At 44.4% G+C, this 16,105-nt stretch overlaps 1 protein-coding gene across 1 annotated transcript in view; it reads left to right on the forward strand.

The window, feature by feature from the left end:
* The first annotated feature begins 2,541 nt into the window (after window positions 1–2,541).
* afg3l1 (AFG3-like AAA ATPase 1) overlaps window positions 2,542–16,105 on the forward strand; it is a 38,275-nt gene continuing 24,711 nt past the window's right edge. The window contains exons 1-5 of the mRNA XM_083763622.1: window positions 2,542–2,822; window positions 8,425–8,515; window positions 9,216–9,304; window positions 10,678–10,827; window positions 15,587–15,661. Of these exons, the coding sequence (XP_083619748.1) occupies window positions 2,679–2,822; window positions 8,425–8,515; window positions 9,216–9,304; window positions 10,678–10,827; window positions 15,587–15,661 (549 nt within the window). The 5' untranslated portion in view covers window positions 2,542–2,678. The remainder of the gene's footprint in view (window positions 2,823–8,424; window positions 8,516–9,215; window positions 9,305–10,677; window positions 10,828–15,586; window positions 15,662–16,105) is intronic.

Below are 16,105 nucleotides of genomic sequence, written 5' to 3' on the forward strand. Positions count from 1 at the left end.
ACCACCAAGATACCCATGTACCTGTCTAAATACTTCCTTAATGTAAACGAAGTCCACACCCACAACACCAGAGGGAGTGCAACAAACCATGTACAACCCAGATTCGGCACAAACAAGGGACTAAATTCTTTTCGCTCCTATGCCACCAAAATGTGGAACGCCCTACCAACAGTCATTAAGACATGTGAATCCCTTGACTCCTTCAAAACCGCTCTCAAAGGGCACCTACGGATGGCTGCAATTCGAAACTGGCCTCTGTAAAATCTGAATCCCCCCCACCCCCCCACCCCATTTCCCTCACTGTATATTGTATATTGTATATTTTCCCAGTGCTTGTATATTTTCCCTTTTTTGCTTCCCATATGATGAATTCCTGTTCTGTTCTTTAGCTACATAGAAATGTCTATTTGTATGTCTCTAAATGGTTGTATGTCTTTAAATGTTTTGATGAATTGAACAATGTGGACCCTGTTGTAAACAAGTGTAATGCTTAATTGGGTCGTCCACTCACAGTTGACAGTCTTTGTATTGAGTTTGTGCTTAAAATGTACTGTAAATTCTACAAACTGTTAATAAATATTTCAATCAATCAAAAAAACTTCGGCCTATAGGAGGTCACATGCAGGGAAGCCTGAGTGAAGAGGCCATCTAGGATAGCAAGTCACTAAATAAGTGTAGGGACACTTTAAGATAGTCATTTTGCAACAGCTGAGTTCATCCTGCTATATAGTGGACATTGTGAGGTTTTATCACTCAAGAATGCTTTCAAAATAGACCTGTTTACTGAGGCAACAGAGCCTTAAGGGTCAACACACACACACACACACACACACACACGCACGCACGCACGCACGCACGCACGCACGCACGCACGCACGCACGCACGCACGCACACACACACACACACACACACACACACACACACACACACACACACACACACACACACACACACACACACACACACACACACACACACACACAGGGACAAGGTGACACCCACAGGTTAGAGATGTATAAGATGGGACAGAGAATCAGTTAGAACTGTGAGTGAGGGACAGCAGAGAGAGACAAGGGGAACCTAGCTAGGCGCTCTGCCATGGGACGAAGGCCTCAGTCAATATGCTGTAACCATGGAACGAATGCTTGTAACCTGTAACTGATACTGATTGCTGACCAATAAATGGAAATAAGGAAATGTGCCTGTTTGGATCTCCTATTCATTTCAACAGCAACTTCAACAAAGGAATTTAGGTAAATTAATCCACAGAGCCCTGTAAGAAAACTAAAGACACATCAATACCATGGGCGAGCTCGGAAATAGCTGAGCACTGAGCTCACTGTGCAATGCAAACTAATAGGCGAGTGCGCTCCCGGTAGTGTTGTTTTTGGCAGCAAATTTCTATTTTAGTTTTAGTCATAGTCTCTTGAATAGTTTTCGCCTGGAATGTATTAGTGTTAGTCTAGTTTTAGTCGACTAAATGTCATGCAATTTTAGTCGACTAAAACTACAGGTGATTTAGTCGACTAAAATGTGTTTTGGCGGGCCTTGATGCCATCGTAATGGCAGATTTTATACTTGCTGAAAATAGCGGACTAGTCCCTTCCTAACATTTTAGTCTAGTTTTTATTTGTCGACGAAATTGTCAGTATATTTAGTCTTAGTTTTAGTCATCGTAGCTTAGTTTTCATTTAGTTTCCATTCGTTTTTGTCAGTAAAAATAGGTAGTCGCCGAACATTTTTCGTCTTAGTTTTAGTCGACGAAAACAACACTGGCTCCCGGTGCGCATTTCCGAACACACCCCATACATACATATATGGGGTGTTAATAATACATATATGGGGTATTAATACAATAAATACGCCAGCCGACCACAGTACTTGCACGCTCTGCTTGCGCAAGTAATAATGATGATAATAATGGTGATTGATTATTATTAATTAATACAATCTATAAAAAAAAATTATCACTTCATTCTCATTTTATTGTTTTTAATTGGGTCTATGATGATGCCTATATAGTTATAAGTGTGATGCAATGCCTGAAAGCAGCCAGTCATTGTGAGACCAGTGCTTTATAAAGAGGACAACAGTCATGCATTACTGGTTTACTGGTTAGTAGTTACAGTTGCATGGTGTTGCCGTTGCCAGTGTGTTACGTCACGTGCATGGAGGGGGAGGGATCTTTTTTTGTCTCGGCCAATCAGAGGCGGAGGTCTATGAGGACCCTTCCGCAGGACCCGCACGCACACACAGCTGTCCTTTTTAATGCACGCATGCAATAATAATTATATAAATATAAAACAACAAAATGCTGTTATTATTTCTCGACACCGAAATCACTCAAAATTGTTTTTTTAATCGACGCAAAAAATACGTTAAAAAAAAGTCAACGGTATAAAAATCAATGCGCAAAACAAACTGAACAGTGAAGTGTATTTTTCATCGGGCACGCGGAATGGAAGCTTCTCGTGTCTTTACCCTCTCGTGACATTTCCGTGGCTGCTGCTTGCCTTACTTAGCTTCAGAGGCTCTTCTCAATAACACAACAGAGACAGACAGACAGTCTGACGGCTGAATGAAGGAGAGGAGACATAGAAACCTTTCAAAACAACCGTCCATAACAAAGTGAGGTGGCGGCGGTGTCAGCGGGTCGGCGGCGGGCAGCAGCGGGGGAATGTCTCTCATGATGGGGCTCCTCTCGGCGGCAGCTCGGCTGCAGGCGGCGGGGAGGCTGAGGACGGCGGCGGCGGCGGCACGATGCTGCTTCACGGCCGCCAGATGCAGCTCCGTGCCCGGCTATGGCGGCTGCGCCACCACGGTACGTATACGTTGTTGTTGTTGTTGTGTAAAAGGCTTGTTTCTTTCTCCGCAACTGCAGGCATGGGTGGGTGTTCAAGCTGTCTGTCTGTGCAGCAGCCCGAAAGAGACGTTTGTTGTGGACTGGAGGTCTGATTCGTGTGATTGTTGTTGTTGTTGTTGGCTTAAGTTAAGAGTTCCTCCATCACTGTCATGAGTGGAGAAGTTAGCTTCCTGGGCTAACGTGGACTGGCCCAGTTAGGGTGACCTAGGCTAAACTGACCAGACCAGAATATGTCCCCATGGTTGACCAGATCTGTCCCCCTTTGCGTGGGTGGGGACAGTCCCTCATTTCCGAGACTTTCCAGGCGTCCCACACAGTGAGACCCTGCTGGCCTGTCTGTCCCACACACACAGTGAGACCCTGCTGGCCTGTCTGTCCCACACACACACACACACACACACACACACACACACACACACACAGTGAGACCCTGCTGGCCTGTCTGTCCCACACACACAGTGAGACCCTGCTGGCCTGTCTGTCCCACATTGTGACTGTCTGACAGACGGGCATCAGTGTTCAAATGCCCTATAGTCTCCTAGTTGGCTTTCTGTTTGCAAAGCTCTCTCATTCTCTCTTTGGTGTTTAAGCCCGTTAATAGCCTAACGTGATAAATATCAATATACAGCAGTACAGCACCAATACGTCGGCCATTATGGGCCATATAATACCACCCATGGATGAAAGTAGCATTTAAAACTATGTGAGACCCCAGAGCGGGTTAATAACAAAATGATAGGCAGTATTAGGCCTATGGTCGAATATGACAATCGAGTCATTTAAAGGTATATTCAGTGATTTCACTTAATTAAAATATCACTTCTGTTTCGTTTTGTTGTGATAATAATCCTCCCTACTATAGAGTGTGCTGACCACATAAGGAGTTCCTCCCTGTCCCCAGTTAACCCCTGGGGCTGGGGGTAAACTAAAAACAGGTTTCGTTTTTGGCTAGGTGGCCCAGCCTTCATGCAATCAGGATATAGAAGGCCCTTCCGGAAGGCCCTTCCGCCAATCATGATCGAGCGGGGGGTGGGACTTGGTCTGTGTGCTGTTGGCCTGTTGTGTACTATCCCCCCACTGTAGAGCGTGCATGTGAACATCTTGTTAAGGCCTCTACATAGGCCGTTTTGTTCCTTGCGTGGGGGAGTCAAACGGACACACAAAACGCAAGCTTATTATATATATATATATATGTATAGTCACTCCGTCGCTTGCGTCGTTTTCATTGGTCTATTATAGTTTGCAAAGCAGTGCTTCGAACGCTGATGTATTCGAACTATGATGTCATGTTCAAGACAAGGAAGCTCTGAGAAGGAAGGGAAGTGGTCACGTGACTGGGCTGCGTCATGACACTTTCATGGACACTTTCATGGGAGCTAAACTCACACCGGAAGTGCAATTAATACATGGCAGTAAATGGAGCCGGCTGGACCAGCTCATAACAAACATTATTCATGAACAATTGAGACCTTTTGTAAAGTAATCATTTCTGGAAAATAACAGAAGACATATCACAGGTTGTTTTCTAATCACTTACTTTTCGATGTGCACAGAGTGCACAGTATATAATTTTATCTGAGGATCTAAACGGCAGCAGGTATCGTTTCTGGCTCCGAAGTATCGCGATATTTGGCTGCCAGACAGGAAACGGTGGGAAGTCTCGCGATACTTGGTGCGTTCAGAAATGTACTTTGTACTTTATGGTATCTCTATTTAATCATCATAAATAATGTTTGTTCATGAGCTGGTCACTGAGCTCTCATTGACTCCAATGCATTCTGCCAAACTTCCGGGTAGTTTGGCTCCCATGAAAGTGTCCATGAAAGTGTCATGGCGCAGCCCAGTCACGTGACCACTTCACTTCCTTCTCAGAGCTTCCTTGTTTCAAGAGCGGTCGCGCAGAGGAGGAAATGCCTTCTTGCTCTCTGCTGCCTCCAGGTGGGCGAGGTGTCCTCGACGCAAGGTATGCGTAGGCTCGGGATCAGATCTCAACCCGACAGAACGAGACGGATCACGTACTGTAACTGACGCAACGCAAGGGAGAAATTTCTCTCACCCTGCGTTGCGTATGTATTCTTGCTTCGATTACGTTCGACTCTGCGACTGCAAGGCACTTTACCGGGGCGGACCTGGGGAGGTTTCCAAATCACCCAAATCACTGAATGCTCCTTTAACCCATTCTGACCGGGCACCCATTTTGGTGTCAGCATCATGTTATGCTTTAGCTATTTAAAAATAGCAGATCTACAAGCTCATATCGCGCCACCGAGTGGCGCGATACGAGCTTGTAGGTCTGCTATTTTTTAAAAAATCGAAGAACGACTGACATTTTTAGAATCTGATCTCAGGTCAGAATGGGTTCATCAGACCAGTGTGTGTCCGGCGGAAACCTCCGTATGAATCTGATCTCAGGTCAGAATGGGTTAATGGCAACTTATGTAATTAGTTGGCAACCCAGTCCCGTCCCACGCAAGTGATGCTTCTGTCCGTCCCTCAAATGAACAGTGTGGATCTGGTCACTCAGTGGTTCTCAAACGTCTCAACGTTGTGCATGGTCTCCAGCAGAGAGTCTCTGGAGCTGCGGACCCCCCCTTCCCCAGGAGGACCCCTGTCTGTCTGGTGGTCTCTGCCAGACATGGGGTCCTCTCCTGGAGCTGCGGACCCCCCCTTCCCCAGGAGGACCCCTGTCTGTCTGGTGGTCTCTGCCAGACATGGGGTCCTCTCCTGTCCTGCTTCTGGGGGTTCCCCAGCTAAATGCATATAGATAGATTCATATTCTTCACCATTATTATTACATACAACTAGAGACACTTAACACCTGCCCACCAGGTAAAGAAAATGTTCGGGCAGGTGACGTTTGCTACTATAAACACAACAACACAACTGTCTTTAATGTCTCTCCCTATCTCTCTACCAAGTCCCTCCCCCCCCCCCCCTACGCACGCACGCACACACACACACACACACACACACACACACACACACACACACACACACTGAGCGTGAAGTGGCTACGGCGCGGCTCTGGCGAAGACAGCTAATCTACAAGCTCACACCAACATCAACATCACCCGGCCTTGAGTTTTCTTAAGCCAGAGCTCAAAATTGCGACCATTTTTGCCCGCAAATGCACCTGAAATGTAATCTGTGCGACTTAAAAAATATATTTTGGAGCACCTAGTCCGGCAGCCGACAGGCTTCTTTTGTTTTAAAGTGGGAAATCTAGGTTGTATTGTCAAGAGGAAGGTGTGAGACATGACTCAACAATACAAATTAATTTACCTGGGCTTCCATAACACCTCAGTGACAAAGGCTAATCACCTCCATCAACGCCCCATTGATGAAATAATTTGTTCAAAAGTAGCCCAGACCAAGTATGGACTGCATACATTAATATATTTTTCAAATGGTCGACATTTCTCGTTTAAAAAAATCATTTATTTTAGTGGTCTCGTAAAATATTCTAATTTGTTGAGATAGGATTTTAAGATTTTCATGAGCTGTACGCCATAATCATCAAGATTAAAACAAAACGGTTTTGAAATACTTCACTTTATGCACAATGGATTTAGAATAATATGAAAGTTTCACTTTTTGAATTATATTATGGAAGAAAATGAACTTTTTTTCACAATATTCTAATTCATTGAGATGGGCCTGTAATGGGTTACACGGGTACATTGAGATGGGCCTGTAATGGGTTACACGGGTACATTGAGATGGGCCTGTAATGGGTTACACGGGTACATTGAGATGGGCCTGTAATGGGTTACACGGGTACATTGAGATGGGCCTGTAATGGGTTACACGGGTACATTGAGATGGGCCTGTAATGGGTTACACGGGTACATTGAGATGGGCCTGTAATGGGTTACACGGGTACATTGAGATGGGCCTGTAATGGGTTACACGGGTACATTGAGATGGGCCTGTAATGGGTTACACGGGTACATTGAGATGGGCCTGTAATGGGTTACACGGGTACAATGAGATGGGCCTGTAATGGGTTACACGGGTACATTGAGATGGGCCTGTAATGGGTTACACGGGTACAATGAGATGGGCCTGTAATGGGTTACACGGGTACAATGAGATGGGCCTGTAATGGGTTACACGGGTACATTGAGATGGGCCTGTAATGGGTTACACGGGTACATTGAGATGGGCCTGTAATGGGTTACACGGGTACATTGAGATGGGCCTGTAATGGGTTACACGGGTACATTGAGATGGGCCTGTAATGGGTTACACGGGTACAATGAGATGGGCCTGTAATGGGTTACACGGGTACAATGAGATGGGCCTGTAATGGGTTACACGGGTACAATGAGATGGGCCTGTAATGGGTTACACGGGTACAATGAGATGGGCCTGTAATGGGTTACACGGGTACAACGGGTATTGCATAGCCAGGTTAGGGCATGGATCTCCAACTTCCATCGTTACCGACTCGGTGCTCTACAGCCGTAGCCTGGTTAATAAACCAGACCAATCAGCCGTTGGCAAAAATAAATTGCCTGCCGGTGGATTACGGTCTGGAGAGGCTCAATTGTACGCCCATTTCCTACACCAGAGAAATGGGGCGGCCAATCGGGACACGGTATGCAATATGGGCGGGCTTTGGTACAGTGACTTTCAATGCTTGAGACCTTTGACTGACAGTAGCTCTGACCAATTGCGTCAAAGAGAAAATGTTTCAACCCGCCCCCCCCTGGAAATGAAATCCAAGCGGAGCCTCCCCAGACTTATATCCCGCGGTCCGTGCGATATAAGTCTGTTTTTTAACCAGGCTACTACAGCCGGTCTCCGGTCTAGTGTACAGTATATAAATGCATTTTCAGCATTTCTTCCAGACCGTTTTAATCGAACTAATACGTCTGATAATCTGGTAACCTCCCACGTTACATTGGTTCTAAATTTGAACTTGTCCAAAACTCTCTCAACCTCAGATCCAATGCTTGGTTACGCTATGTCGTGCCCCCAACTAAATCTGAGGCTGGGGAAAAAAAGCATTGCTTATTTCGGACCCTGGTCTTGGAATGACCTACAGTCCAGACTCAAACTGGCTGCTGTGATTTCCCCTAGTGAGCTTTCAAAGGATTGCCATCATGGGCACACTTCCCATACACTGCTCCTGCTTTGACGTATAGCAACTGTCTGCTTGCTTTTTAGTCTACTAGCAATTTCCGTTGCTTAGTTTTTATTTATTAGTCCTTATTGGTCGCGTTCCTGTTCTCCCTTTGAGCTTCTTCGGTAGTGGGTACTGTATTTATGAGCATTGTATGTCTGTCCTGTTTTTTTGTTGTGTATTTTTTGTTACTGGCAGAGTTGTGTCACTTATTTTGCCTATTGTTCTGGCCAGTTCACACTTGTAAAAGAGACTTCAGTCTCAATGTGTTTTTTTACTGGTTAAATAAAGGTTAAATAAAAATAAAATCTCCCACGTGGGACACCTGGGTTTGAATAGGAAACATACATTCATATTTCAGGTTTCTGTTTTCTTGTTCCACATATAGTGTGAAAGTAAATAATCTAATTGTGGATTCGTGTTCTTTTTCAGAATGTGTCTCTCACCCCATCGGAGTTGTTGTCCTACTGCCAGGGACGCTACTCGGCTCCAGGGAGATTTTATTCCAGTGAGGCTCCAAAAGGTACAGTAGGGTCACCATTACACATTTGACGATTCATTTTCACAAATAAATTGCGATTTAACGATTTTATTTTTTATTTTTTTGCCTTACTCCTTTTTCTTTGAGTTTTACCTTTTTCCACCAAACGCATGGAAACATATCAGAATAGGCCTATTGTGTATTGTGATACTGCTTGATTTTTTTATTTTATATATGTGACTAAATTTGACTGAGGGACTGCCATTGGATTTCTTTTTAATTTTTGTTATTTCATGACATATGAAAGCAGGAAATCATAGCTTCAAATTGGCATATTGGTTGTTTGACCCACCAGTTTTGTAGATATGGCTCATAGAGTAATGTCTTGCAGAAAACGGCGAGTTGAGAAAACAGGCTTCAACTTCAAAGGTTCACTTCTGTGGACTCTAACATTACACCTAGCTACATGTTTAAGCATTTATTTCATATTTACATGTCTTCTGTGGACTCTAACATTACACCTAGCTACATGTTTAAGCATTTATTTCATATTTACATGTCGATTTCAGCTCTGACACTTATTTCAGACATAGTATGTGACGAGTCTGCCTGTGCTATTAACTCATTTTGAAAAAAATAAAAAAGTTTTTCTCCTCTGGTGAAAAGCTGTAATTTGCACGATGGCAGTCTCTCAGTCAAATCTGGTCACATATATCACCCCACCTTTACTTGCAATCCGCAGATGGAAAAAGCAAGGAGTCGAGCGGGGGAGGAGGGAGGTCCGGTGGAGGGAAACGAGGTGGTAAAGACTGGTGGAGCCGCATGCAGAAGGTATGTCAACCCATCCATCTCATCAGAATACCAAAATAACAGCTTTTTGTGTGTTACACCAGTATTATTAGTATTATTTATATATAGTTGTGTTCACACACGCACGCACACACGCACGCATCAGGGCTGGACTGGGACAAAAATTTGGCCCGGTCATTTTCGCGTGAATTTGGCCCAGACCGGCCCACCACAAACAGCGCGCAGATAGCAGAAACTCTACCGCCCGCTCCGTCGAGGCACACGCAAACAAACAAGCCCTAATACCACCACTTTTACAGAACAACATAAATGATACAAACCAACAGACAACTAGACAACCCTTTGTAGAGGGTTTATTTGTCACTCACTGATACAGGTACGGTGACATTATCATGATGGCACTGGCAGAATGGCCTGCCGCCTATTGGCCTGCCTGCCTGTCCTACGGTCGCGGCCCACCGGTATGACCTGTGGCCCGTCCAGCCCTAGCACGCAAACATTGTTGCGAATGCAGTGAGCACTAACTATGAGACCCTGCAGATCGTGTCTGTCTGTGTGTGTGTGTGTGTGTGTGTGTGTGTGTGTGTCTGTCCCGCTGTGACACCACCCGCCCGCCACCAGAGGGCGCAGCTGTAGCACACACACACACACACACACACACACAGAGCTGCGTTCGCTTCCCGCGTTTGCGCGTCTTACTTGTATCACCTACACTCCTACAGTAAGGCAGTGATCACAGCAAGATGGGTCGCTACGTTGCCAAGTCCGCTTATTATAAGCGACAATGAGCAACTTTGGGCTTGTTTTTTTTTCTGCCAAGTCGCTTGTATATATGGATATACCATAAGTTACCATTTGCATTTTTGGGGGGCTTTTTCTGTGTTGTTTAAACTAAGTAACCAGTGGTTCTCACACATTTCCATGTCTTCAAGGACCCCAAATGAATATGTATTTGTCCGCGAACCCCCATCCATCTAAAGAAAATGGGGAAGTCAAAGTCGTACGATTTGTCACACATGTTTCCGCAGTGACATTTGTTCTCCGCATTTGACCCATCTCCTCGCGCTCGGGAATAATTTGATTAGTAGTTTTGACCCCCCCCAATCCAACCCATTGATTCTGAGTGCCAAGCACAATACTTTACAGTCTTTGGTATGACCCGGCCGGGGATCGAACCCCCGACCTCCCAGTTTCAGGGCGGACACTCTAACCACAACAAGGCCACTGTCTGGCGATTTTTAACGATCCCTGGTCTCTCTCCTGGTGTTACAGGGTGATTGTAACGATCCCTGGTCTCTCTCCTGGTGTTACAGGGTGATTGTAACGATCCCTGGTCTCTCTCCTGGTGTGCAGGGTGATTGTAACGATCCCTGGTCTGTCTCCTGGTGTTACAGGGTGACTTCCCGTGGGATGAGAAGGATTTCCGGTACCTGGCCCTCTGTGCGGCGGGAATCTCGTCGGCGTTCCTCTACATCTACTTCCGAGACACCGGCCGGGAGATCACCTGGAAGGACTTTGTGCATCGCTTCCTGGGCAGAGGCATGGTGAGGACCAATGACTGGGATTATTATGGTCTGTGGGCCGGTGTAGCGACGAATCCCGACGAACTTTACCTTGTGAGAACACATACATGTGTGTGCGGAGGAATCAATTGGCATACCGACTAAATTGGCGAGAAAAGGGGGTGCTCAAATGGCTGCTCTTAAAAAAAAAAAGGCAGACATGAAATAGACAAATGTTTCAGTAAATGGTAAATAATAATTTGAATAAATAAATAAAACATATAATTTTGGTAAAACTAGTACTAAATGCTGTGAGCACCATGCAGGCAGCTTCTTAGCCCTGAAACATGACTGCCATGATGATTATCATGACAGTCATGCAGAAACTTTGCCCTGTTTTTTGCGCTCGCTGCATTTACAAGATTTCCGTATATATAAACATTCAGATTTCAAATATAAAGTACTCACAAAGTGTCCCACAGGTGTTAGTTAGTAGGCGGGTAAAAATATGGTTTGACCCTAAAAAAATTGCAACAAAAGGTTTCTCAACTTTTTTTTGTAGTATTAGGTGTCCTTAATAACATACTAAAAGTTTACCAAAGTTTGACCACCCGAAAGGTGTTATTTTCAAGATGGCCGCCGCCAGTTCTTAAAATACCATTACTCCTCCATTATTCATCCTAGAAAAATAATTTTGGTGTCTAACCCTATGTCTTGGTTATCTAGGAATCCAATTAGCATATATAAATTATATAAAAGTACAATGATATATTAAAGCAATTGTTTATAAGGTTATAACAGTGTAATAGGGCATTTCTCTTTTCTATAATGCCGTACTGCTGTATAGGTGAATTCATCACCTATACACAATTCACATTCTGTTGAAGCTTTCAGGAGATTTATTTTGATACCATAACAATAAGGATTCATTATTACTGGGTGGTACTGTCATGTGACATTTGTAAAAGCATGGCTGCCAAATGATAGACTGCATGGGAATATTACACAAATCATGGAATAAATTTACAGAGAAATGTCTGCCCTTTTTTTTGTAAATGTGTCTGGCAATAATAATAATAAAAATAAGTCCCCTATAAGGGTAGTGTTTCCCAAACTGTGGGCCGGGACAAACATTGTGAAAATAGGCAATCTATAAAAGCTCACAACGCTGAGTGTCTTTGCAGCAAACACACTCAGTCAGTAGAACCAAATGGCCACTTGTCTGGTCTATGGGGAAGATGGACTCCTCAGTGGGGATACAGTGGAGAGAAATGGCCCCTCATGGGCCTAGAGCAGGGGTGTCGAACTCAACTTGGGGCGAGGGCCGCATTGGTCAAAAGGTCACTTGATGGGGGCCACAACCAGTTGCGGACGCACGCTCGATGTCTCATAGGGGATTCACACTATGGTCCCGGGTGCGCACTCGGGACCACTTGGCAGATGTTGTGGTAGTGTGAATGATGCGTACCGTTCCCGGGAGCGGATCGCCCAACCGTCCCCGGGACCGCATGGGGGGAGGGTCTCTGGACCGTTGAAGTGTATTCAGATACGGATCGTTCCAATGTGAATGCATGCGTACCTAAAGAAGGATGTGGACTGTTTTTTTTTAAAGAACGTGACATAATCTCTAGTCGACGAGCCAAGCGTCAACAAAAAAAAACACAGCCGCTGCACGATGCGTAACACCAGCGCATTTCTCAACGCCGCCCTTCTCCTGTTGAATCTGCTTATACGCGCAGCACTGCGCTGATCTTATTCTGCGGACTACACGTGGCTCTTGGGCTTTGCTTGGCACAGTTTCCAAAGTAAAACAAAATAATAATAATGCTAAAGTAGAATCCATAGCAAACTAATACACTGGAGCACAGAACTGACTGACACAGTGAATAGCAGGCAGGCTGACAGTGAAGTAGTATAATGGCAAAAAGCCAAAGAGGCAATGCAATTCAGTGTGTCTGGATTTATTTGAGACAATGTCGCACAGTTGATGGTCAGTGTCTGTGCGCGCCAGCCATCAAGCACACCGTCATCAGGAGGATTAAAGTGTGTTATGCAAGTGTACCCGGGTGCGCTGTTGAATCTCGGGCAATGTGAATCATGGCCATCGGGGACCAGGCAACCGTATTCGGAAACGGTTCCAATGAAACGGATTCAGTCCGTCTCAGTGTGAATCCCCTATTAGTCAGTCACTGCTATAATATCTATCTATCTATCTATGCTCAGACCCAGCCAGCCAGCCAGCCACACACATATAGTGCTCAGACCCAGCCAGCCAGCAAGCCACACACATAGTGCTCAGACCCAGCCAGCCACACACATAGCTCCGTAAGGGAGTGGTTGCACCACTCAAAAACTCTTCAAAAAACTGAAGAGGCTACTGGAGATTGGAGAACCTGATTTGGACATGATCTGATGCAGGACAATATTATGTCACTATGACAGAAAGAGAAGATGGGTCTGGCCACATTCATTCACCCCATAATCTCAGTGGAAATTGGGGAATATGTTGACAATAGTCGACAGCTCTGCCGATTAATAATCGATTAATTGAACCCACCCCCCATATTAATCAATATCACAACATGGAGGTCTTAGAACTACCACCACAGGGACAGACAAGCCCCAATCTCTCAAGCTCTCAAGTGCCCCATAGCTTTAATGGGACATGTACTGTATGAGCCACCTCAGACATGCATAGAGGAGAAGACCATGAGGGTCTTCTTAACTTTGCTCTTCTGTGCTCCAAGTCCCCAGGGAGAAATCCAGTGACCCCCCACTCCCCATACTCCCCTGTACCCACCTGAGGGGAACCCTAGGCCCACTAAACTCTAGACCGGACCCCCCTTTACCTTCTCACCCAACCCCACCTATCATACTCCCCTCTGCACCCGGTAGAGACTTAGGTTCTGACTACTCTGCACTAAGAGTAAGTAGAGCGTCGCAGTTCCGCCCCCTCGAGAGAGACGGAGAAGAAATCACCGTTCATTTTCCTCATAGACTTTTCAAAAAGTATTTATTTAAAGACGTTTACACTGCGGACAAAGCCAACTCTTGTCGTGACAAATCATGATATTAAACACAATGTTTTGGGCCAAACAAAGAATTAGAAAGTAGAAAAGAACAGCAGATTACAACACTTGTTGTTTTTCTTCTTTGTAATTATTTGTTGTCATGATTTGTCACGACAAGAGTTGGCTTTGTACAACGCTTATAATGTCTTTCAATAAATACGTTTCGAAATGTCTATGGGAAAAATGCATTGGGAATTATTTCCTGGGCCTGGCGTCGTCATGAAAGGGGGCGGGACTGCGACGCTCTAGAATGCAAGAAATTAGTTTTGGGTGGGGTGTATAATGATGAATTATTTACAGTAGTTTGAGCCAAAGTTTATCCACCAAGCTATCCAAAACGTTTCAATATTGCAGTAGACTATTATCTATCAACTGACAATATTCTCTGCCACAACCTTCTGCATTACTGACAATTGTGACTATTAGTTTTGTTGTGTTTTGAGGATATCTTGAAACCTTATTCCAAAAGATATATAAATATTCAGACATTTATTAAATATTTAGTTTAGTTAACTTGAAACTGGTGACTATTTCAGAGGGTTTTAACAGAGTCACAAACATAATATTGGATTTCACAATTATCTAATTGTATCTCTGCAATTTGAAGTTCAATGGACTCCTAGACCCCAAAAACATAGGATTAGACACAAAAAGTACTTGTCTAGGATGAATAATGAAGGAGTTAGGCTATTTTAATGGTTTTTAGGCCATCTTGGACGCCATCTTGAAAATAACACCTTTCGGGTGATCAAACTTTGGTAAACTTTTAGTATGTTATTAGGGACACCTAATACTACAAAAAACTGTTGAGAAACCTTTTGTTGCAATTTTTTTAGGGTAAGGTGCTTTTTTTTCATAGATTTACTCGCCTATAGTAGCAGCGCCAGCGATTAGAATTGCTGCGTCCCGCGTTGTTTAATAAAAAGCATTTTTGTCCGAGCTCCCCGGCTACTTTTTTCAAACGGGGTTCGTTTGGGAAATCCACAGTTGCACACCGGGAGCGCACTCGCCTATTAGTCTGTATTGGCAGGGCGGTCAGCGTACCTATATCGAACACACCGAGTGCCACCCTCCTCCCGACCGATAGGGGCGCGTAGTTGAAAGCCAATGGCAAAATAACACCTCGGATAAAAATGCTTTTTATTAAACAACGCGGGATGCAGAAATTCTAATCGCTGGAGCTGCAACTAACTAACACCCGTGGGACAAATTGTGAGTACTTTATATTTGAAATCTGAATGTTTATATATACGGAAATCTTGTAAATGCAGCGAGCGCAAAAAACAGGGTGAAGTTTCTTCATGACTCTCGTATGAATACGAGAGTCATGAACCATGGCTAGCAGCTTCTTGATGCGAGTTTCAACAACCTAAAAATAAAAATAAAGTCATTAGATTTGTGTTGTTGTTTCATCCTAATTAACAACAGCAATGTGATGTTACTACATACCAAAACATGCAATTAACTTATACCAGTATAAGGGCCGATTCATACTCCTATTTTATCGCTGTAGTTTCGGCTCGTCGGAAATGTTCATTAGCACCGAAGAGCCGACTTTAGGACGGTACCCCCCCCCCCCCCCCCCAAACCTCAAATGACGACACATTGTAGGCTAAAATAGGAGTATGAATCGCGCCTAAGTATGTCTAATAGTACCGGTAGCTATTTATTGCTAAGTGTGTTGTTAATGTGTGTGTGTTTCTTTCCTCTGTTATGCCGTGTTTTACTAGGTTGACCGCTTGGAGGTCGTCAACAAACAGTTTGTACGAGTCATTCTGATGCCAGGAGCAGACGCAGCCGACGGGGTAATAATAATAATACTAATGAATTGCATTTTTATAGCGCTTTTCCAAGTGCTCAAAGTGCTTTAAAATACAACGGTTCATTCATTCATACATTAACCCATTCTGACCTGAGATCAGATTCTAAAAATGTCTGTTTGAAAATGACAGTTTTCTGAAAAAGTCAGTCGTTCTTCGATTTTTCAAAAATAGAAGACCTACAAGCTCGTAGCGCGCCACCGAGTGGCGCGCTACGACGTCATTTTTGAGCTTGTAGATCTGCTATTTTTAAATAGCTAAAGCATAACGTAATGCTAACACCAAAACGGGTTCCTGCCTAAAATGGGTGAATTGGGAGGTGAAGCGGCGAACAATCAACGCCAGCGTCCTCACTTCCCACATGGGGTGTGTGTGTAGATCAGGGGGGCAGTCAGCCAGATATTTCGTGAAGCCTCATTTTAAATCGGT

The sequence above is a fragment of the Protomyctophum parallelum genome (genome assembly GCF_964188405.1).
Source record: "Protomyctophum parallelum genome assembly, chromosome: 4".
NCBI classification, from domain to species: domain Eukaryota; kingdom Metazoa; phylum Chordata; class Actinopteri; order Myctophiformes; family Myctophidae; genus Protomyctophum; species Protomyctophum parallelum.